Source organism: Onychomys torridus, chromosome 23 (assembly GCF_903995425.1).
Source record: "Onychomys torridus chromosome 23, mOncTor1.1, whole genome shotgun sequence".
In the NCBI taxonomy this organism is placed as follows: domain Eukaryota; kingdom Metazoa; phylum Chordata; class Mammalia; order Rodentia; family Cricetidae; genus Onychomys; species Onychomys torridus.
Genome location: NC_050465.1, coordinates 1,883,996 through 1,907,255, shown reverse-complemented (window position 1 = coordinate 1,907,255; position 23,260 = coordinate 1,883,996). Strand labels below are relative to the sequence as shown.

Genomic DNA, 23,260 nt, shown 5'->3' with positions numbered 1-23,260 from the left:
CCTCACAGGAAGCTGCTGCCTGGTCGGTTTGCTCAATGTGCCTCCTGGCAATAGTTCACGTTTGCTGAGTCCACAGGACATGTGGAATCTACCACTCGGGGGCTCTGTACACCAGGCTTGGGCCATGTGATGTTGCTGGATGTGGGGTATGGCCAGCTTATCAGCTACAGGGTGTTATTATTGTGATGAATGTCAACGGAGACACCCCAACCCTGTGCAGACAGAGCAGGGTCAGAATGGCCTGTTTCCTCCTGGTCAGGTTTTCCCATGGTCCCTTGGCACTGTCTCAGGGCCTGGGAGGAAGTAGCCTGACCTGAACCCCTGCTTCATCATTTCCAGAGGGAATAGGGAGAGCCCATCATGGGCTCTAGAACACCAGGGCCTGGCCAGGGAGGGCGGTGGCAGGGCTGTACCCAGGCTGGCGACTGTTTGCTGCTTAACATCTTTGCTCTGTACTTTTGTTCTTCTTGTTAGTAAAGCCCAGCTGGGGAGATCAGTCAACAGGCTGAGGCTGAAAGAGGGTGAGAAAGATGGAGAGGCTGGGTTTGAGCGGAGCCTCCCACCGGAAGGTGGATCTGAGTTCTAGACCAACCTTATGCAACCAAGACAGGTGCAGATGGTCTTTGCAAGGCCCCGGATGTAGGGATCTTATTTCTAAGGGATATGATTTCAGGGTGTCACTCAGCTAGCTTATACACTAGCTTCCTAACTAAGAGCAATGAATAAACAGCAAAAGTTAATAAAAGACAGGTCTCCAGGCAAAGGAAGCCACTGGAAAAGGCCCTGGTCCTGAAGAGCAGAGAAATGTGCCTTTCCCATTTGCCTGGGCACAAATAGTTCATGGGCCCAAATACAGGAGCACAAGGCCCTTCCTCTGAGCCTCCCACCAAGGTGCTGGCTGACTTACTGTACAGGCCCCTCTTGGAGGATGCTGTGGAAGCTGGGCGGCTGGCCTGTTGGGGACCACTTGAGAACTGTGGAGCCAGAGACGATGCTCTGGCCTTGAGTGTGTTCAGCTGCATGGTCTCTGGAGTACTGGGTACCCAGGGCCTGAAGGTGAAGGCTGATGTGAATTCCCTAGGAGAAAAGAAATGTACAGTCTAGAGTCACAACTGTTAAACAGAAAGTCAGGAGGAGGGACTCTAAGAGGAGGGGAGCCACTAATTCTGTGAACCCCGAGAATGTGGCAGCTATGTTCCAGGGGAGGAGGATGAGGATGAGGAAGAAATAACAGTTAAGGGGCTAACAGGGTGGGGAAGGGGATGAGGGCCTGGGAGAGTACTGACATTTAATTAACTTATTTGGTTTTTTGAAATAGGGTCTTAGTATATAGCTCTGGCTGCCCTGGAACTTGCTATATAAATCAGGATGACCTGGAACTCAGAGATTCTCCTGGCTCTGCCTCTCCAGTGCTGGGATTAAAGGTGTGCACTACCATGCCCTGCCAAAATGTTTATACTGATTTATTTTGGGAGAGGGAGCACATGCCACAGAACACACAGGGGGGTCAGAAGACAGCTCGCAGGAGTCAGTCCTCCCCTCCCCCAATCTGGGGATGAAATGCAGTCATCAGGCCTGGTGGTAGGTGCCTTTATCCACTCAACCATCTCACCAGCCCACTGGCAGTGACAGCTCAGACTGCATGTCAGGGAGGTGCTGGCATGGCCCCAAAGGGGTCCATATCACATGCTCCTGAACCCAGGAGAACACTGCTGTAGGAGCGTTAGAGGATCTGTTCCTGTCAGTCTGGGCTCTGGCAGCCCGAGCAAGCCAGGCTTGGTCTCTTGTCCTCACTAGGACTGTTCAAGACCTGCACAGCAGCGAAAAACAGAGAAAGGAGATTTATTCAAAGTCACAGAAGGAAGGAAAACAAATAAAAAGGTCTACTGGATACCCCAAGCCCTGAACCTGTCGACAGGATCCTAGTTCAGCTTTAAACTGAAGGAAAGAGGTTTACCTAGCTAAGCAGTCCTGGTCAAAAAGTGATCCTGTCCATCCCTGGCCCATTACTCTCAGCTCCAGTCTCTCCTGCAAGGTGGTCTGATGGTTGTCAGACCTGCAATCTCTTCCTGGGAGACATACTAATTCCTTGGGGACCATTGTCTCAGTAGTCTATAAGGCATAAATGTCTCCTATAATATCCTTTAAAATGGGGTGGGAGAAGGGTGCTCATGCACGCACGTGAACACACACACACACACACACACACACACATTAAATAAATTAAGTCGGTAAATGTGAAAAAAATAAAGGTCTCCATATCAGTGGCTGACACTATGAGCATGGCTGGCTATCTTAATGACTTTGCTTATCCTAAAGGGTTTTGAATGCATGCCAGGGTCACCTGGCAGGCAACAGTGGTTACAGCAGATAGCTGTAGTCAGCCAGGCTGGATCCCAAAACCTTGAGGATACAGTAAGGGCCATGAGCTAAGGAGGAGAGGCAGCCCCCAGAAACAGGTAATGGTGAGGAGACAGTTTTCCAGGGTGAAGGAGTCCATACTGCTGGCGCACTTTGAAGGGTATGGCATCAGACTTCCACCCAGAATGGGAAAACTGGCCCAGTCAGGGCATCCAGCCTCTCAAATGTGGAGATTCACTTCTGCAGCACACGGAAAGCAGTTTAGGAGGCAGCCAGGGAAGGCCTTGCTGACACAGTGATGTTAAACCTCGGACAAGTCCTATGACACAGGTGTTCCATCTTAGCAGATGTAGACTGAGGGTACAAAGTTCAGGAGCCTTCCTGAGGTCATCCACAGAGCAGGCAGGCAGTGACGCAGGAGCTGAGAACAGCCGCTTTCCAGATGTCTTTCGCCAATTCCCCACAGCTTGGTGTTGTCAGACTAGAACTTTGGGATCCGGATTCTGGGGCCTCCCACTAATGAGCTGGAGCTGGGCTGAACTGTCATGCTGAACTCTGTTTTCTCACAGTGAGGGCAGGCCTCTCACTACTTACAAAACTGTCTTCCTATGTGTGAGGTGGGGAGGTGCCAGGCCATTGCTTCACGTTGTCACCATTAAAGGAGCCCACCAGCTCACTGCAGCACACACACAAGCCGCAGGTGGCTGGTCTTCCCTTCCCTAAGCAAATGCGTGCCTTAGGGTGTGAAGTACATATGGTTTGTGGGTCCAGATGGGTTTGAGCTTGCCAATGGGGGATCCTGAGCTGGTATAGAGATGGCGACAGGCTGCAGGACCCCCCCACCTCCTACAGCAGTGAAGGATGTGCTCTCTGTTGAGGAATGACACCCAGAACCAAAGGAAGCATGAGACGCTCTCCCTGGAGAAGTGCAGGGTCAGCTCTGCCCTTCTCTAGCTGGTGGCTGCACACGAACAAGTCCTCGGACAGGTTGGAGGCTTCACCTTCTCCATCTGTAAAATGTTTAAACACGGGGCTGGAGAGTTCAGTTCTCAGCACCCATGTCGGGTCCCTCACAACCACTTGCCACTGCAGCTCCAGGGGGTCTTACACCTCAGCTTTCTTGGGCATCTCAACTCCCATGAACACACCTATACACAGTCACACGCATATACACATAATTAAAAATAATAAATATTGCCACACCTTTAGTCTCAGCACTCAGGAGGCAGAAACAAGCTGGTCTTTGTGAGTTCGAGGCCAGCCAGGAATACAAATCAAGTTCCAGGCCAACCAAGCCTACATAGTGAGAATCTATGTTTAATTAAAAAAAAAAAAAAAAAAAAAAAGATTCCCAGCATTCAGGAGGCAGAGGCAAGTGGATCTCTGAGTTCGAGGCCAGCCTGGTCTACAGAGGGAGTTCCAGGACAGCGAGGACTGTTACACAGAGAAACCTTGTCTTGAAAAAAACAAAACAAAACTCTCTCTCTAGATACACATAGTGTTGTCTTTTGGAAGAACCTTGACTCATACTGTAAGAGCCATAGGGTGTGCTCTTTCTTAGCAGCACGTGACCCTTGAAGGAGAGAGAACCCTCAGGCAGGGGCTCCCTCAGGCTGGCTCTTCCCTCTAGTGATGGAGACCATTGTCCTTCCCAGAACACCAGGGAACCAGCCCAACAGAGTACTCCAAATCTTGGTTGCTGCTGCAGGACGATGTGTTAGAAGGAGGTGTCATCAGCTCCTGCAGGGGGATGGAAAGGCTCTGCCAGAGGCAGAGCAGCTCTGGGTCCCCACCCAGGGTGGTGAACGAGCTGCCCAGAGCCAGAGCTGGAACCAGGAAACAGCCCTGGGTGGATAGAGGATGCCAGGTTAGGGGACAGCAGAGTAGGTGGGCAGAAAGGAAGTCCAGGAGGGACTCTCCCATAAGCTCCAGAAAATCATTTGCTGCAGGAACACATGGCAGTTTGACGTTTGTGTTCATTGGGAGGTGCCCCAATATAGGCGAGGATTTATTAGGGTGCCACTTTATGTCAACTGTCAGTGGGGACATTGTGTTGGCAGGGAAGAGCAGTACAAGACACCAGGGAGAGTGCAGCTTCGCTGTCTGGAATGCTGCTGAGTCAGTACGCCAGCAGCTGAGACCCCAGCAGAGGATCCGACGGTCTCTCCTTCTGCAGGAAGCTACAGGAGGTGCCTGGGCACTGCTCTGTACTCTCTGCTCACTAGATCTGGAACTGGCTCTTGGTTGCTGCCACAGACACCTCATCCTGAGAATAATGAGACCTAGACAGTGGTGGAGATAAGGTGGGTAATGGGAGAGGAAAAAAACCTACTGTGTGAAGGCAGATGTCTAACACCCACCAAGAGTTCACACCCGTGCACACACACTCGGCTCTCCACGGCCTCAGAGTCACTTTTATCTGGATGTAAAAAATACTGTATCTTGAGCTGCCACATATCTGGAGGAGACATGAGGGAGAAAAAAAAAAGCCATACACATAAACTCTTTTCTCTTATTTAAAAAGCAAAGCCGCAGGAGAGATGAATCTCTTTTATCTGAAATGCTTGGGGCTAGAATTATTTTGGATTTAGTTTAAAAACATTTTGGGACATATTCATAGGTATAATGAAATGTCTAGGGGACAGGAGCCAAGTCTTTTTTGGGGGAAGGCAGGGTTTCTCTATGTAGACCAGGATGACCTTGAACTCATAGACACCTGCCTCTGCTTCTCAAGTGCTGGAATCAAAAGTGTGCATTACCATGCCTGGCTGTGTAGGATCCAAGTCCCTCTCTTTTTTATGTATATGTGAGGGCCTGCATGTATGCATGTGCATCACGTGTGTGCCTGGGCTTAGAGGCCAGACAAGGCAGTCAGATCTCACTGAAACTGTGGTTATAGATTGTAGTGAACTGTTCGGGGTGAGTGCTGGGAACTAAAGCCAGGTCCTCTGCTAGCACAGTGTAAAGTTCCCAGAAAGAAGCCACACCGTTTATTTCACTTTCTACAGCTCATTAACTGCTGAGAATGTAATCTATGGTGAGGCTGGAGTGTTAGATGCAGGGCTAGTACAGTTTCTCTTGGGCTATCTTCAGCACTCCAAATAGCCATTCCTTGCCCAACTCCACATCTGACCTGACATCCTAGACAAATGGATAAAGCTTGTTGGAATGTAGAGACAAAACTCCAGTTCCCACCCACCAAAAGGCTGGGGAGTCATCAGACAGTATCTGAAGTCTATAGCAGAGACTCTCCCTTCACCAACCACCAATGTGTTTGCAAAGTGACCTGGCTCAGGGCTTTCTTTGTTCGGGTCATAAAAACACCATTAGACTGAATTTGGAACACTGAATTTGAGGTGACCTAAATCCGAGTTTCTGGGCCATGGCCACTCTACTTGGCTCTACAATAAACTTCTATCCCCTCTGAGGTGAGCACCTTAGTTGCTGAGTCGTCTCCCATCTTATTGCAAAAATTCCTTTATGCTGCTGGGCATGGTGGCACACACCTTTAATCCCAACACTAAGAGGCAGAAACAGGTGGCTCTCCATGAGTTCAAGGTCAGCCTGGTTTTATTTATTTATTTATTTATTTATTTATTTATTTATTATTTATTTATTTATTTATTTATTTATTTATTTTGAGCTGAGGATTGAACAGTACTCTGAACACTGAACTAAATCCCCAACCCAGCCTGGTTTTCATAGTGAGTTTTAGGCTAGCCAAGGCTACAGGGTGAGACCCTGTCTCAAAAACAACAAGAAATTTATGCTTCATGTGTGCATTATATGAATATACACAATATAACCTGAATATAACTTTATAGTTTTTAAAGACAGGATCTTGTGAGGCCTAGTGATACATGCCTATAATCTCAGCACACAGGATGCTAGGGAAGGCAGACTGCTATGGTCTAGGGCCAGCCTGGGATATACAGTGAGACTCGGTCTCAAAACAAAGAAACAGACAAATAACAACAACAAAATCAAAAAGCAAATACTGAGTGTAGCTATGTAGTTCAAGCTAGTCTGGAACTTTCTTTGTGTGTGTGTGTGCATGTGCATGTTTATGAATGCATGCAGGCACATGCCTGCTGGAGGGCAGAGGGCGAGAGCCAGTCTCTGCTCTTTTTCTTTGGTTTTTCAAGACAGGGTTTCTCTGTGAAACAGCCCTGGCTGTCCTGGATCTCACTCTGTAGATCAGACTGACCTCGAACTCAGAGCTCTGCCTGCCTCTGGCTCCTAAGTGCTGAGATTAAAGGCGTGCGCCGCTGCTGCCCGGGTTTGGGTCTCTGTCCTGTCCCTTCTACTTCATCCCCTGGATACAGGGTCTCTTCACTGAACCTGGAGCTCAGTTTTGTTTGTTTTTGGTTATACTGGCTGGCTAGCCAGCCTCAGCAATCCTGTCTTCTCCTCCTTGCCTCCCCAGCACCAGAATAACAGTGCACACAGCCACACCTGCCTTGTACACGGGTGCTGGGGACCCAAACTCAGGTCCCAAGGCTGTGCAGTACATGCTTTCTCTCCAGCCCCATGCCTGCCACTCCTGGTCTTCCTGTCTCTGCCTCCTAAATGCTGGGATTACACACGGTGCTGGAACACCTGCTTCAAACAGCATTTGAAATTTTTTCTTAAACCTAAACCAGGTGTGCTTGGTGGTGCACATCTCTAATCCCAGCACTTGGGAGACTGAAGCATCAGTATGGTCAACATCAAGGCCAGCTTGGCCTACATAGTGAGATCCAGGCCAGTCAGAGCTATGCAGTAAAAGCCCGTCTCAAAAACTAAACAGAGGGCTGGGGAGACAGCTCCCCAGGTAAAGCACCTCTTATTCAAGTGTGACTGGAATTGGAATCCCTAGACCCACATGAACATAAATGCCGGGTAGTCTCGGTGAGCCGCCGGGTATCCCTGGACACAGGAGACAAACGGAAATCCCGAATCAGCGAGTTCTGAATTCAACTGAGATCCAGCATATGAAGTGGGAACCAATCAAGGAAGTCAGCTGACGCCCGACGCCCCACAGAGCAAACATACACATAGGAACCTGCACACACACCCCCAACAAACAAACAACAACAACAACAACAAAACAAGTTCTACCAAGTTCTACTTACTATAAAGTCAGTGTTCAAAAGTTTCAGATTTTGGAGCATTTTGGATTTCAGATTAGGGATGTTTAAGCTCTATTTAAATATTTATTTAATTATTTTATGTATATGAGTTACCTATCTTCAGGCACACCAGAAGAGGGAATCAGGTCCAATCACAGATGGTTGTGAGCTACCTTGAGGTTGCTGGGACTTGAACTCAGGACCTCTGGAAGAGCAGCCAGTGCTCTTAACTGCTAGGCCGTCTCTCCAACCCTTAAGCTCTATTAAATAATCATTTCTTTTCTAAGTAAGGAAGGTTCTGGGCCTGGGATTAGGCATGTGCACTCCATCTGTGGATCTCCCCTCCCGCTCATCTGTGGTTGCTTTCTGTATCTCACAGGGCCACCGACAGCCCATGTGCCAGCATCATGCCATCCTGTGGTGGCAGGCCTGCAGATGATGGAATGGCAAGGTACATTCAAGGTGATCTCCTTCCTGGGTGCTAATGTCCGGGAACAAGCAAGGGCCTGCAGCTGGGACTGAGTGCTGACTGGGGCAATGCCTTGGCTCAAATGCATTCTTCTTGCTTTCTCCGTCTTTTAAAACACTTTATTTCTGTATTTTGTGTGCATGTGTGTGGGTGTGGACATACTGTGGCCCATGTGTGGAGATCAATGACAATGTGTGGGAGTCAGTTCACCCCTTCTAATATGTGGATCTTGGGGCTCAAACTCAGGTGTTTAGGCTTGGTAGCAGGTGCCTGTACTCACAGATCCAACTTGCTGGCTTTATGTTGTTTTTCTGAAGTTCGGAACAAGAGCTTGCTATGTAGCCCAGGCTGGCCTTCAACTCACAGCCTGGTGCAATAAATGTATTTTTAAAATCTGGTCACCAGTGTTTTCCAGTGACTTAATGCCAGGGATTCGAAGGAGCTGGCAGGAAGGAGCTGGAGATGGCTCTGCATGTAGGTGCTTGGTGCTCAAGCTTGGTGACCCGAATTCAATCTCCAGCAAGTACATGACGGTAGAAGGCAAGACCAACTCTGCCAAGCTGTCCTGTAGCTTTCATACATGTACCATGTCACACGTCCTGACTCCACATCATGCACATATGCAAACTGACTGTGAAGTTTTTAAAAAAGAAGTTTTTACATGGAGGAGGAAGAGGGGACAGTGAGGTCTGAACTTCATTTCTGGTTCCCCCAAAAGTAATTTTATAGTGAGACGAGGTGCTGGAAAGTACTGGAGCTTGCACAGCAGCTCTGTCCGAAGGCCCCAGGGTCTGGCCAGTGGAGTAGGGCTATCATTCAGTGTATCCAGGGCTATGGCTGCCCAGACACTCCGCTCTTCTGGGATGAAGCACTGTCCCTACCCCAGAGACAGATAGGGTGTGTGTGCAGATAGCCAGGCCTTTTCCCTGTCTCCCATGTATTCATCTAACATGCTTCCCAACAGCTAGGAACACCCACCCATGCTATCTCTGAGGACGGTGGGATCAGCTGTGGCCCTTTGATGGCACAGCTGACTCCCTGACTGGAGGAGAGGACTGTGGCTGCCTGAAGCCTGTGGTCAGGGGTGTGACCTGTTTTTGTGGTCGGGTAGGAGGGAAGGGGGCTGAGCTGAGGACAGTCCAGCAAACAAGAGGCTGGGGGGAGGTAAATAATTCCCTGCACGGTCCGTGGGGGAGGGGGGGACAGACAACAACAGTGTGTCCACTTCCCTCTTTCCACCCCATTCTTCCTCATACAGAACCCCCACATTTAGAAAGGGCTGAATTCTGTCCCTGAAGGAAGATGAAGGTACCTAAGAGTTCAACTCCAGCGGGCATCTGTGCCTAGTAGACGCTTGGGGGGCCAGCCGGGTGGGGTGAGGGAGCGTCTCCAGGGGAACAAGTGGAGGTGCCCTGCCACTGTGAGAATGGCTATTTTTAGGGAAAGGGCTGTCTTGAGTGGTGAGCTTCGGAAATGAGCTCAGCATTTACAGGAAGAAAGAGGCCTCGGCCCAGGAAGGGCAGATTTGGCTTAGCTGAAGAGCAGGCGAGGGCCCATCTGTTGTGGGAGCAAGCAGCAAAGTGAGGAGCTGGTGCCTACCCCTCTGAGTTTGCTAACTTTGATCCTTACCCTCACTGTAGGGGAGACCCAGAGCCAAGGGGCCCCTGAGCTGGTAGACAAACTCTCTTTTAATAATTCCAAGAGATGGAAGAAGGGCCATGGCAGGCTGGCTAATGAGGTAGAGACACCACAGGAGAGAGGCTTCTGTTGACCACTGACACCACGGTGATGGGTGTGTGTGGTGGTAGTGGGAGGTTCTGCAGGTACCATTGGGGGTGCTTACTGAAGACGTGGATGGGAGCATCTCCCAGTCTATTAGGAAGGCAGGTCACGGAAGGCCCATGAGGCCATGGCCTCATTCCTCCAATGTGGAGTCTGAGAGGGCATGCTCACTCAGCACACTCCAGCTTTATTTCCATGCTAGAGACTGTACCCTCCCTCTTGAAGTTGCTCTGCCTGCTGGGCTTATGTGGTCAGAGGACAGAAGGCCAGGAGATGGACAAGGTGCCCCTCCCTGAGGTTGTCTCAAGGGGCCACTGAGACCCTCAGGAGGAGCTTTTAGACGGAAAGACAGTAGTGACCCACCGAAGATCTGCTCACTGGGGCAGAGAAAGGAAACACCTTTTGTCTTACTCCAGGGCCAGTTTCTGTCTATGGAATCTGAGCCATTTCCTAATGTCCCATCTCCTGTGGAAGCGAAGAGCCTGCTGCTGCAGGTCACTCATCCCCTGGGCACTTCCAGCAGCCTTCCTCCCCTCCCTCCCCTCTACCCCCTCCCTCCCTCCCTTCCTCTCCCTCCCTCCCCTCACCTCTCTCTCTTTTTGGACCAAGTCTTTCCATGCAGCCCAGGCTGGCTTCAAACTCCTGATCGCCCCTGCCTTAGCTTCTGGAGTGCTAGGGTCATAGGTGTCCACCATCAGGTGTGGCTTCCTGACAATTCTTCAAGCTAAGGCAGGTGGATCTCTGCGGGTTTGAGTGATATCTAGACCAGCCAAAGCTACACAGTGAAACCCTGTCTCAAAAGCCAAAGCAAGGGGGCTGGAGAGATGGCTCAGCAGTTCAGAGCATTGGCTGCTCTTCCAGAGGTCCTGAGTTCAATTCCCATCACCCACATGGTAGCTCACAACCATCTATAATAGGACCTGATGCCCTCTTCTGTCATACAGGTATACATGCAGAGCACTCACATAAAAATATAATACAACCAAAAAACAAAACAAAACAAAACAAAACCAACAGAGTGGCTCTCAGGTCCCCACTGTCCCTGAGCTCCGACACACTGACAGGCCACCAGGCCTTCCCACTGGGCATATTTACCATGTTTCAGGCTCCAGAGAAGTCTCTTTGACTTTTGTGGGGACACAGAAGACCTCTAAGATGCTATATATCAGCTGGGAAGAGGTGGCACACGCCTTGATTTTATTTTATTTTATTTTGGTTTTTCGAGACAGGGTTTCTCTGTAGCTTTGGAGGCTGTCCTGGAACTTGCTTTGTAGACCAGGCTGGATTCAAACTCACAGAGATCCATCTGTCTCTGCCTCCTGAGTGCTGGGATTACAGGCGTGCACCACCACCGCCCGGCTGGCACATGCCTTTAATCCCAGCACTTGGGAGGTAGAGACAGGTGGATCTCTTGAGGCCACCTTGGTCAAGTTCCAGGATAGCCAGGGCTACATGGAGAAACCCTCTCAAGAAAAAAAAAAAAAAAAAGATTCTGTATATCTAGCCTGAGGGAGCTGATCCTAGGTACCCAATATCTAAGTGGGGGATACCAGGACTCACAACATCCTACCTGGTGGTATGTCCACTGTTTGGGTCCTGGTTCATGTCCTTTGGCCAGCTGGGGGCTGCTGTGGGAATCAAGCAAGGCTCTTCTTGATGTCCAGCTAATAACCACTCTCTTAGCTTGGGATTCATAACTGCTGGGGAGAAGATAGAGCCCAGTACACACCCACCCTGGAGCCTTCTAGGATGTTCTTTCCTTACCTGGGCTGCACAATCAAGGAAGACACACTCCCAGGCCTGCATGTGCTGGCTCCGGGACCCTGATCTTTACTGACCTGGGCTTATTAGTCCTGCAGCTTGGAATCTTGGAGGCACGGGGCACAGTACGGGAGGAGCGTCCCACTTCCTATGCAGCCTTCAGTCTCCTCTCTGCCTCTGGAGAAGCCAATAGTCATGGGACTGTAGCCCTGGGCTCCTGTTCACACCTCCACTCAAAGCTAGGAGGCATGTTTGTTTATTACAAATATAACTAGGTCTCCTGTACCCGGAATTGTTAAATCTGGCAGTTTCATATTTAAGATAGAAATAAGTGGGACACAGAGTTGCCTGAGGAGACACCACCAGGTTGGACCCTCAGCATGCTCATAGGAGGGCTAGCAAGTGGTCACAGGCATGTTCAGGCCGCAAGGCCCTCTGAACGTTCTGCTGAGCTTCTGTGTAGGCCTGGAGACAGGCCATGTTGTGTTCGTCATATATGCATCCTCTGGCCCAGGCACTGCTAGGCCACACTATGACAGACAGGGTCTGGGCTTGATAGAAAGTGCCTCTGTCTCCACCCCTGAGGTGTGACTAGTCAATCTTTTTCTTTCTTTTGAGACAGGGTTTCTCTGTGTAGCCCTGGCTGTCTGGAACTCACTTTGTAGATCAAGCTTGGAACTCAGAGATCCGCCTGCCTCTGTGCTGGGATTAAAGGCATGTGCACTGCCACCTAGTCAGTCTTTTTCAATTTAAAATTTTCTCTTCTTATAAGTATTAAGTCCTGCATTTCCCCTCAAATCCAGAGCAAGAGGTTTTTTATTGACTCAAACAAGAAATCCATTTCTGATATGGAACCTAAAAGGTAGTTTGGTCTACAGTCTATCTGGGCCTAGAATTTTCAGCTTCTGACTCCTTTCTCTGAGGGGCCAGGGCACAGCTTGCCTGCGCTCTCTGAGCAGTGTGCTGGAACAGTGAGCCAGCAGACAAAGGCTCGCGAACTGCGTACCATCTGAGTGGCCGCACACCCAGGCTCTGCCTCTGCATGGGAAAACCTCCATTCACAGTTTTCCCAGGCTACTACCAGGGCAGGAAAGACCTTCAGGCCTGGGCTTCCTGGGGTCACAGACAGCACAGTGACAGCTGGAGACAGGAGCAATGGTGAGAGGCTCCTGTTCCATCCTTCCTGGGGTGGCTAATCTCTGTTGTTGTTTATTTTTTATGGGTTTATGTGTGTGCCTGAGTACCATGTGCATGCAGGAGCCTTCAGAGGTCAGAAGGAGGCATCCGACCCCCGGAACTGTGGGTGCTGGGAATCCAAGCCACCTAAGCCAGTCCAGTTTTTTATTTATGTTCTTTTTGAGACTGGTTCTCATAGGTCTGGAGCTCAGTAGGTAGACCATGCTAACCTTGAACTCAAAGGGATCTGCCTGCCTCTGCCTCTCTAGGACTGATACTTAAGATGTGCACCAACACACCAAGTTCACGGTTAGTTTTGTTTTTGTGTTTTGAGACAGTTTTTCTGTGTAGCCCTGGCTGTACTGGAACTTGCTCCACAGACCAGGCTGGCCTCGAACTCAGAGATCTGCCTATCTCTACCTCCCAAGTGCTGGGATCAAAGGCGTGAGCCACCACTGCCTAGCTCTGATGGTTAGTTTTAATTACCAACAAGATACAGTCTAGAATCAAGTGGGAAGGGAGTCCCAGTGTGTGTCTAGATCAGGTTGGCCTGTGGGCATCCTTGATTAATAGGAAGATGCTCCCACTGTGAGTGGAACCACTCCCTGGGCAGGGTATCCCGGATTGTGTAAGGATGAAGAAAACAAGCCAAACGCTAGCGCGTGCTTACTCACTGCTCTCTGCTCTTGCATGTGTGTGATATGACGGGTTGCTTCCAGTCCCGGCTGCCTTGACTTCCCCACCATGATGGTTTGAAATCAGAAACTGTGAGCCGAACAGATCCCTTTCCCCAAAGTTGCTTTTGCCAAGGTATTTTGCAGCAACTAAGGCAGCCCACTTCTCCTGTCTCTCCTCCCATCTCACGCCACACTGTAGATTCTGCAGTCTCACCAAAGTAAAATGGGCCTACGGACAGAGCCAGGATCTGGGAGGAAAGGGCACCATTGGTGCACACAGGCAACTACTGGGACAGGTGTCCTCCTCTGTGGCGAGTCCATTTCAGACAGAGCTGGGCACCTGAACCTGACATCTGCTCACCTGTGTGATTTTCTTTCCCCCTAGGGTGAGATCTCAGGATGTAGCCCCAGCTGGACCTGAAACCCACTTGCTATGTAGAGCAGCCTGGCCTTGAACTTGCTGTGCTCCTCCTGCCTCTGCTTCTGAGTACTGAGGTTACAGGGCCCACCTGGTGTGAGGCTGACACTCAAGTTATGTGGTGGTGGCTGGGGAAGAACTTTCCTCAAGCCACCTAGTGTCCAGTGGGAAGAAATAAACACCAGACAAGATGGGACAGGGAGAGAACAAACCATCCCTCCCTCAGGCCAGGGCTGATGAGAGCTGCAGATTCTAACAGACCCCAGTCAGACGGGACAGATGGCCAACAGATGAATGGGCTCAGGGGCCGGTGGCTATGGATGGACCAGCCTGAAAGACAGTAGAGAGGTGAAGTCTACACCATGAACAGAACAAATGCAAACCAGATGCCTCAACAAAACAGCCTGGAGGCCTGGCTAGCAGATGATGGAGACAGGACTGAGGTTCAGTGTGATGAGGCCTACACGTAAGTGGGAGGCAATGCAGAGCCTGGGACCCAGACTGGCTGAGCAATCAGGGGCAGGGTAAGGAGCTGACACTTGGAAGACCATCCAAGCACTTGGAGAAGGCTAGCAGGGTGTCCTCATCTGGGGGAAATGGCTGCCCCGGTTCTAGGCAGCCCCTGGGGCCACACTAGGCAGAGGCCCTGGGAAATGCTAACTACCAAGACAGAGTGCCCTGATGGACTTCACAGAGGGCTGAAACTGATTCATATTCACTCATATTCTTTCTACATCTGTCTCTGCCCTCCCCCTTCTTCCTGTCTCCCCTGCTGCCTCACCTTCCTTGACAGGATCAATGTAGACCAGGTTGGCTTAGAACTTACTATCCTCCTGCCTTTGCCTGTGGAGTGTGCTGTGGCCTGAAGTCAGCTGCCCTTGAAGATTAGTGAATATCAATATCGATTGTGGCAACTGACACCCATGCCACCTAGCCATTTCTATGCACTAGTTCAAGTACTCTGAACCCCAACAGCACGATGAATCTATCCGAGAGACAGGGACAGGTGCTGGTGGTGTGGCTCAGTGGTATGACACTTGCCTGGCATGTTTGAGGACCTCAGAACGAAAGCACATCCAAAGAGACCCTCATCCTCCAGATCAGCAGAACCAGCTGACATCTCTGGATGGCTGAGCTAATCCCTCATGGTGCAAACAGAGGCCAAATAACCACTGACCAGGGACTTGGCAAAAGCTCTGAAGCTGCCCATAACCAAAAGGCCACAGGGACCTCCTTTGGGCTCAGTGACTAGCTGGTTCCTCAGCATCTGGGCATGGCAGCCTTTGACTCCAACCATGAGCTGAGGCATCAGAGCTCCTGAGACCTGCTTTGCTACTCTGTGGCTTTTCCTACTGGAATGGAGATTAGAGTTGTATCCGGTCTACTCACAATCCTTTCAATTTCCTTTTGAAAATTAAAGAAGAAATGCTCTGTGTATTTCTGATTCAAAATTCTTTTTTCCCTCTGGCATCTAAAATAGACTTTTATGCCCTCACCAGTTTCTGCTTAACTCCACTGACTGGATACTTCAAAGCACAATCTGACCTCATGGCTGTTTGTGTGTCCAGCTGCACATTCTGATGCCATGGAGCCTTCTAACACATGGCTGAACCCTCAGTACTGAAACCTGGTCATGGGTCTCTATTGGGATGGCTTAGATAAGGTTTGGGAATGTTCCCTGAAGGTTCATTTGGCAGTGCAGAGGTGGTGAGACCTGTAGATGTGGGGGTCAAGGGCAAGGTGATTAGGTCAAGGAGGTGTCACCGCCTCGGGAAGGGTGCTAATGAAGTTACTGTGGGTATCTCACTGGTTCCCTTAAAAATGAACTGCTATGAAGTCAAAAGAGTGACCCTGACCCTCCCTGACTGCTGGCCTCCTGTCTTGCCCATACTCTGGGTCTCTTGTACGTCCGTGTGTCCACCATAGTGCCATCCACCGTGCTGTGACACAACCAAGGAGCCCTTGCTCCAGTGGGAACACTGGCTCTTAACTTTCCAGTTTCCTAGATTGTGAACTAAAGGGACCTATTTTAAAATAGTACCCAGGCCCAGGGGCTGCAGAGACAGTTCAGTTGGTAAAGTGCTTGTTCTGCAACACGAAGACCGAGTTCAGTCCCCAGGACCCACACAAACGTCAGGGCACTGTAGTGTACACCTGTAATTCCAGTACGGGGAGGCAGAAACAGCGCCATCTCTGGGGCTAGCTGAATCAGTGGGCTCCAGGATCAGTGAGAGATCCTGCTTCAAAAAATGAGGTGGAGAGCAATGAGAAAGTTACCAATGTTGACTCCTGGCACACACAAAATGAACACCAGCTGCAGGCATTTTGTTATAGCCATGGAACGTGGACTAAGCCAGATTGCAAGCTGAGATGGGCTACTCTGAAATCTCCTGTTAAACTGAGTTCCAGGCGCTTCAACAGGATCTGTCAGTATGACTGGAGGCCTGTGGACTTCTGAGATCCAGGACTGTGGCTGAGGCCAGAGGGCTTCCCGGGAGCAGGCATGCACCTGCAGGCTCTGCTTCACTTGGATTCTTGAACCCAGGAGCTCAGGACCGGCTCTGCACCCACGGAGTTCTTACATGAAGAGGATGTGCCACGCCCAGCGACACCTGGTTTGCCCTCTTTGCAGACATCCGGCTGAGTGGCTGGTAAGGCCTGCAGACAGCTATTTCTGGCTCGTTGGGCATTCTGGGGAGAAACGAGATGGTCTCCCAGCCTGCAGAAAAGCATTTAAAAAAAAAAAAAAAAAAACAAAACCAAACCAAAAAACCAATAAATACAGATAGCATGGCCTCTCACTGACCCTGGAGACTACTGATTCAGCTAGACTGGCTGGCTTGGTAGCATCCCAAAGAGATGCAGGAGTTGGCTGTGGCTGAGACTCTTTTGGGAAATGGACATTTTTTAAAACATTTTTGTTAGTTTTGCCTTTTAAAGTTAAACAATGTTACATTTATTTTTATTTATTTATTTGTTTGTTTGTTTATTTATTTATTTATTTATTTATTTATTTATTTATGAGCTGAGGATGGAACCCAGGGCCTTGCGCTTGCTGGGCAAGTGCTCTACCACTGAGCTAAATCCCTAACCAAATGTTACATTTATTTAATGTGAGCATGTGCCTGAGTGCTCCCCCAGGGGTGCGCAGGGGGAGGTCAGAAGACAACCTGGAGCTGTTGGTTCCCTTTCCATTGTGTGAGAACCTGGGTACTGAACTTAGGTTGTCAGGCTTGGTGGTGGGCGAGCACCTTTACCTGCTGGACCATCCTAGCTGCCAGCTTTAAAAATAATATAGTATCTCAAGTAGCCCAGGCTGGCCTTCATGTAGCTGAGAATTACCTTGAACTTCTGACTTTCCTGCCTCCTCCTCTCAAGTGCTGGGATGACAAATAGAGCTACCACCTGGATAAACCACCTGGTTTTTTTGTTTTGTTTTGTTTTTTGTTGTTGTTTTTTTTTTTTTTGTTTTTTCTTTCCCCGAGATAGGGTTTCTCTGTGTAGCCCTGGCTGTCCTAGAACTCTCTTTATAGACCAGGCTGACCTTGAACTCAGGTCTGCCTGCCTCTCTGCCTCTAGAGTGCCGGGATTAAAGGCGTGCCCCACCACCACCTGGCTCTAAACCACCTTTTTAAAGAGCAATGACAGAAGCTGGCAGGCCCTGTGAGGAGGCAGCTGTACCTCATGCCTGCTAGTCCCCTTGTGACTTCCTAACACCACAGGGGTAGCACATGTCTAGCATCAGTGTGTCTCAAGAGCTGTGGGTTGCTCAGGGCTTCTGGAGTTTCCACCAAACAAGGCACAAAGCACGTCTCCAAGGATAAGGTGTGACATCCTGTCACATCACCTGAACAGAGGCAGTTAAGAGCACCACTGAGGCAAGTGAGTTCTTCTACCACTGAGCGATGCCTGTTGCTGTGCTAGCCCCATGTTGACGAGATGGATGGCAGTTTCTGGTGCAGCCTTGCTATGCTCTTCTCAGATATGGCAAGAGACAGGTCTGGGAGAGCTGTCCCTGAGAGACAGGCAAGCACTCTGGAGGCGCTGTGCGTCAGACCGGTCTCTAGTTGTGTGTGTATGACAGAGCGCTCACTCCAGCAAGGAGACACCAGCTACAGATTCAGTGAGTCACAGCACGATGACAAGCCTGTGCCTGCCTAGGGTCAGACACGGGAAAGTGGCTGTCGATAGATACCAATTCCTTCTGGTTCAATGAGGACAAGGAGAGAGACAACCATTCTGGAGAGACTTCTCAACATGGTGCTGGGTGTACAGTGAGTTAGAGGTGGGCTGGGGGTGGGCCACTCAGCCTTCCAGCTCTGAGTTGGGGTTTTCTGGGGGCCAGAGAGGGAAAGAAGCAGAGTATTGCAGGCAAGGTAAAGAGGAAAAAGAAAAGATATTTAGATTTGAATCCCAAGGGAGAGAGGAGCCAAAAAAAAAAAAAAAAAAAAAAAAAAAAAAAAAGAAAGAAAGAAAGAAAGAAAAAGAAAAAAAGGAATTCGGAATTCTGTGTTAGAAAGACCCTCTGTGGTCATGGTGGTAGGGTGTCAGGGGCAGAGTGAAGAGTAGGGTTCTGGTTGGGCTGCTGCAGGGGTTCATGTCCATCCCTGAGGTAGGAACTGAGGCCATCATGCTGATCCTGAAGACACTGACTGGGGTGCTGTGAGGCACATGTGTAAGTCCAAGCTGGGCTGGGTCGCCTGCCATCAGTGAGTAGGATGGGGTGAAGACCCCAGATTGGGGCTCCAGACCCTGTCTAGAGCACAGCACATAGGAGGAATTGGGGTGATGGCAGAAGGGCCAGTCCACTGTGGGAGAGTCAGGGGGACAGCCACTGGGCTGCGGAGGAGGTCCAGACTGGTGCACATAGCCCGAGAGGATCTAAGTGGGAGGGAGCCACACTCGAGTGTATGGGAGGCCAAAGGAAGGAGGGCTGGGGATGGGCAGAAGGCAGTGAAAGGGGCAGAGATGGGAACAGAGCCCCTCAGAATCCAGGTGGGTCGGTTAGGCCGGTGTGGAAAGGGGTCAGATCTGGGAGGCACAGCCAAGACAAGGCTGAGAGAGGTTGGAGTCACGTGCCAGTGTTTACCTCATCCTTTCTGTTCTTGATGACAGAACCAGTGTTTATCATGAAAAAAAATTAGATAATGCAAAGGACGTATAGGACAGCCCCTACCACAATACCTACAGGAGACCACTTAACTGTGATATCATTTCAGTGTTTTGAAACATGGAAATACATAGCTGGGAACGTGGCTGAGTTGGTAGAGTGCCTGCCTGGCGTACAGGAGGCTCTGGGTTTGAGCGCCAGCACTCCATTACCCAGGCATGCTGGTATGTGCCTCTAATCTGGCACTTGGGAGGTGGATGCAAGAGAATCGATACATGAAAGTCATCCTCAGTTAAATGCAAGTTCCAGGCCAGCCTGGGCTACCTGAGACCCTTCTCACTTGGTACATGTCTTTAAGCCCAGTCCTAGGAGGCAGAGACAGGTGGATCTCTGTGAATTCAAGGCCAGCCTAGTCTACATAGTGAGTTCCAGGCCGGCCAGGGCTGCATAGTAAGACCTGTCTAAAAAACAGGGCATGCACCACCACACCTGGTTTTTGTCTCAAAAGGAGAAAAAAAAGGGCAAATATATACTTAAAAGAACCTGGGTCCAACGGGCCAGTCTGGCTCTTTACAGGTGGCCTGTCATACCACATTACAGTTTGCTTTTCTATTCAACAACACATTGTCACATTGTGAGGATCACCCCATGTAATCAACTACTCTTAATGCTGTCACACATTTCCAATACTGTTTGTGACCATAACTTAGTAGCCAGCCTTCTATACTGGGCATGTAGATATTTCTTCATAATCAATACAGTAACAAGTACCCCTGTGCAGAACTGTAAATTACAGGGTAGAGCTACAGACCCAGCACTAGCCTCTTGAATCTGTGAAACACATATTAACTAAGTGTCCCCAGAAGAGTTAAGATTCTGGATTTATCTGGAAGCAAGGCAGAGTTACCAAGGGCTGGTGGTTTTGAATGGAAAATTGAATTCCTTGAGTGTAAACTCAAGAAGCAGAGATGGGGATTCTGATCACCACCACTCACGGCCCTCAGGAGGCCACAGGTTTTCTGAATACTGTCACATTCTTACCATGTCACATCGAGCAGACCTCTCCATGTCTTTTCTTGCTACAGGATCTGCTGCTCTGAGTGCTTCTGGGGGTGGGTATCACATCTCACTTATTTTTGGGTTCCCAGGACTGAGTTTTCATAGAAATGAAAACAATGTTGGACTTGGAGGTGGTGGTGTGTACCTGTGATCCCAGAACCGAGGAGCTGAGGCAGTTTGTTGAATCCGCCTGGCAGAGGGACTTGGGAGAGCCACTGCTTCAGGGTGGGTGGGACTACAGATCCAGGGTGCTCATGGCTGGCCAGGTCCACCCTGGCCAGACACCTCCCTAACACAACCTCCAGCTGGAGAAACATGCTCCATGGTCTCTCTACAGGACAGGTCATCTGGCCCAAGAATGAACAGTGCCCCTTGGTCAGGTGTTAATTTGTCAGATCTCTGACTGAAGTGTCTCAGTCATGGCTGTCTTGCTGTGAAACCAGGGTTTTAATTATTTTCTGAAAGCTGAAAGACTGTTGTCTCCTTCCCACACCCAGCAGGAATCTCACCAGTCCCTCTTGCTGCTTTCATCTCAAATGGGCCATTTAAATTAGGTTGACCAGTACTCATCTCTCACTATATTCTAGATCAAAACACCCCCACCCCCCAAAAACCATAACCCCTCAAATGTAAGTGACACATTGGCAGGCAAGAAAGGCAGTTCATACTGTAGTTAACTTGTAGGTGTGGCTAAGTGGTTGTTCTTCTTAAAGTACATTTCTAGCTGGTCACCTCAGTGTTTGCACATATGTATGGGGACAGTGTGACATTTCAATACACAGACACATGGTACTGATCACATCAGAGTAACTGGCACAGCTGTCTGTATGAGGTGTCCTTATTCTTAGGAACTATGTCTGTAACCTCCTTTTAAACAGGTCAGTAATAAACAAAACCAAAAATGAGCAAACAGACAAAAAGCTGTATAAGCCAGGTATGGTGGGACAGGACTGTAAGGCAGTCCCTCAGCCATACAGCAAGTTCAAGGCCAATCTGGACCACAAGACACAAAACAAGGAAACCAGGCTTGGTGGCGCACAGCTCTGGTCTCAGTCCTAGAGAGACAGAAGCGGATGAATCTCTGGCTAGCCTGCTTTACATAGTGAGTTCTAGGTCAGCCAATGATTCATAGTGAGACCTTGTCTCAAAAAACAAAACATAGAACAAGGGTCTGGAAGGCCATGTGTGTGGCACAAACCTTTAATCCCAGCATGAGTTTGAGGCCAGCCTGGGCTACATAGTGAGTTCCAGGACAGCTGGAGCTACATAGTGAGATCCTGTCTTGAAAAAAAAATCAAACAAACCAAACAACAAAAACTAAAATCAAACAAAGGTCTGGAGAGATAGCTCAGTGGTTAATGCTTGCCACTCTACCAGAGGATGAGAGTTAGCACCCATGTCAGGTGCTCACAAGCCCTTATAACTCCAGCACCAGAGGATTGGATGCTCTCTTCTGTCTCCAAGAGCACCGCCCCCCCTCCACGCTAAGTGAGCAAATCTCTAAAAAACAAGACAAGTATGTTTGTAAACGCTGTATTATATATAGAGAGAGCCAGGGAGTGAGAGAGAGAGGCAATGTGAACTCTAGGATCTCCTTAGCGTGATGCTCTCTGTTTCACTGAATGTTCAAAGTGCCGGGTGTGTGAGAGGGAAAAGGACAATGTGCTGATCTGAGGATCAGTAATTAAAAAGAAAAACCTAGACAGGGAAGCACAAGGGAGCTGATCAAACAGACCCCCAGAGCACCGATCCATGGTGTGGGCTGGGAAGTTTCATACATCAAATTCCAGATGTGTAATAAAGCTTGGCAAGAGCTGGTGCTGGACGCTGGTGTTTCTGGTGGCTGTGGTGTGGAGCTCACACAGACAAGTGTTTCCACCCTTGGCTGCTAAGTGCCTTCTTGATTGTCATAAAGTTACCACACAGTAAAACTGGAAATAACCAAACCGTTCAGCAACAGGGGTTAAGGGTAACATGGTGTGGCCATCAGGATAAGGTCACTACTTGCTGAGTAACTGGAGGCCCTCAGCTAGCTCTCTATAACCTCCTGCACACCGGTTTATAGTTTTCTGAGTTTAGGAAAAGACAGGGCAGGCAAATACCAGAAGGGACTCTTGACTGGCGACTCAGCCTCAAGCCTTTCCAGAGGCCCAGAGTCCCAGATGACCTGACTGAAGTTTTATTTTTATGTCAAGAGGTAGAAACCAGGCTACAGAGAATGAACAGTGCCTGGAAGCTAGAAAAAAGGACATGGCTGCTTTTCCTATTATTATTATTATTTGTCCTGTGCTGGGGACAGAACCCAGGGCTTCATGCATGGCCCAGGTCACACAGCTGCTTTGTCACAGTTCATCTAAAATAGAACTGTGACACTCCAGTCCTGGCACTGGACCTGGCGTTATGAGGAGAGGCCACAAACTGGCTGAACTGGCCATTGCTCAGGAACTTTCCTCTGAATGACCCTGGCCAACAGTGGTCTTTGGAGGTGGCCCTGGGAGTCTAGCAAGTCACACACTTCTCCTTCTGGAAAAAAACCTAAGTGTGTATGGGGGAGATGGGACCTCACCTGCTTTTCCTCCAAAAATCCTCAAGAGATAGAGAAATGCTTTCGAGTATGAATGCTTTATTATGCACTTTAATACATATTACACAGCAGTTAATGAAGACGCGCTTAAGAAAACAGACTCCTGCTTCCTGTATCCCGAACTTACACTGGGCACCCCGTCCTGTGGCCACCAGGGGTGACGGGCCGACGCAGGGGCTCATCCCCACTCCACTGCACACTGGCCAGCCCTTTGCGCCGAGCCTTCCCAGTGTTGGTCATGATCTGGTGGAAGTAAGAAACAGGTTTGAGACCATGCGCCACTAAGAGCCACCCAGAAGCAGAGCGGATTAATAGGTTTCCAGGGTCAAGATGCCATGTGAGCCAGGCAAGGGCACCTGTATTCCTAGCACTTAGGAGGCAGGAAGATCAGAATTCAGTTAAATAGCAAGTTTGAGGCTAGCCTGGGCTACATGAAACTGTCTCACAAAAAGGGGTGGTGGTGTTAGAGGTGAGGAAGATGGGTATAAAGACAAGAGTTCAGATCCCAGCACCTACCTACATAAAAGCTGGGCAGACGTGGTGTCTAGCTTGTAATCCTAGCTGAGAAGTACAGACAAGGGATGCCTGGGGTAAACAGGCTAAGGAGACTAGCCAGATCCCAGAGGGATCCTGCCTCGGAGTGTCAGGTGGAGAGCAAGAAAGGAAGAGGTGACATGTAGTGACAATTTGTGACCTTTGCATGCACATATATGAACACACACACACACACACACACAACGCGCGCCATGTAC

The 23,260-nt window shown here is 49.5% G+C and overlaps 1 protein-coding gene across 3 annotated transcripts in view; it reads right to left on the bottom strand.

Moving 5' to 3' along the window:
- The window catches only part of Armc9 (armadillo repeat containing 9), a 143,404-nt gene that overhangs the window by 878 nt on the left and 119,266 nt on the right, over positions 1 to 23,260 (bottom strand). Inside the window, exons 21-24 of one of the 3 annotated variants that reach the window (XM_036173451.1) lie at positions 22,636 to 22,751; positions 16,338 to 16,474; positions 11,294 to 11,420; positions 908 to 1,077 (exon numbers count right to left, since the gene is read on the bottom strand). In XM_036173451.1, the coding sequence (XP_036029344.1) occupies positions 908 to 1,077; positions 11,294 to 11,420; positions 16,338 to 16,474; positions 22,636 to 22,751 (550 nt within the window). Of the gene's footprint in view, positions 1 to 907; positions 1,078 to 11,293; positions 11,421 to 16,337; positions 16,475 to 22,635; positions 22,752 to 23,260 lie in introns of those variants that run through there. The other 2 variants (XM_036173452.1, XM_036173454.1) reach the window with 2 other exon arrangements.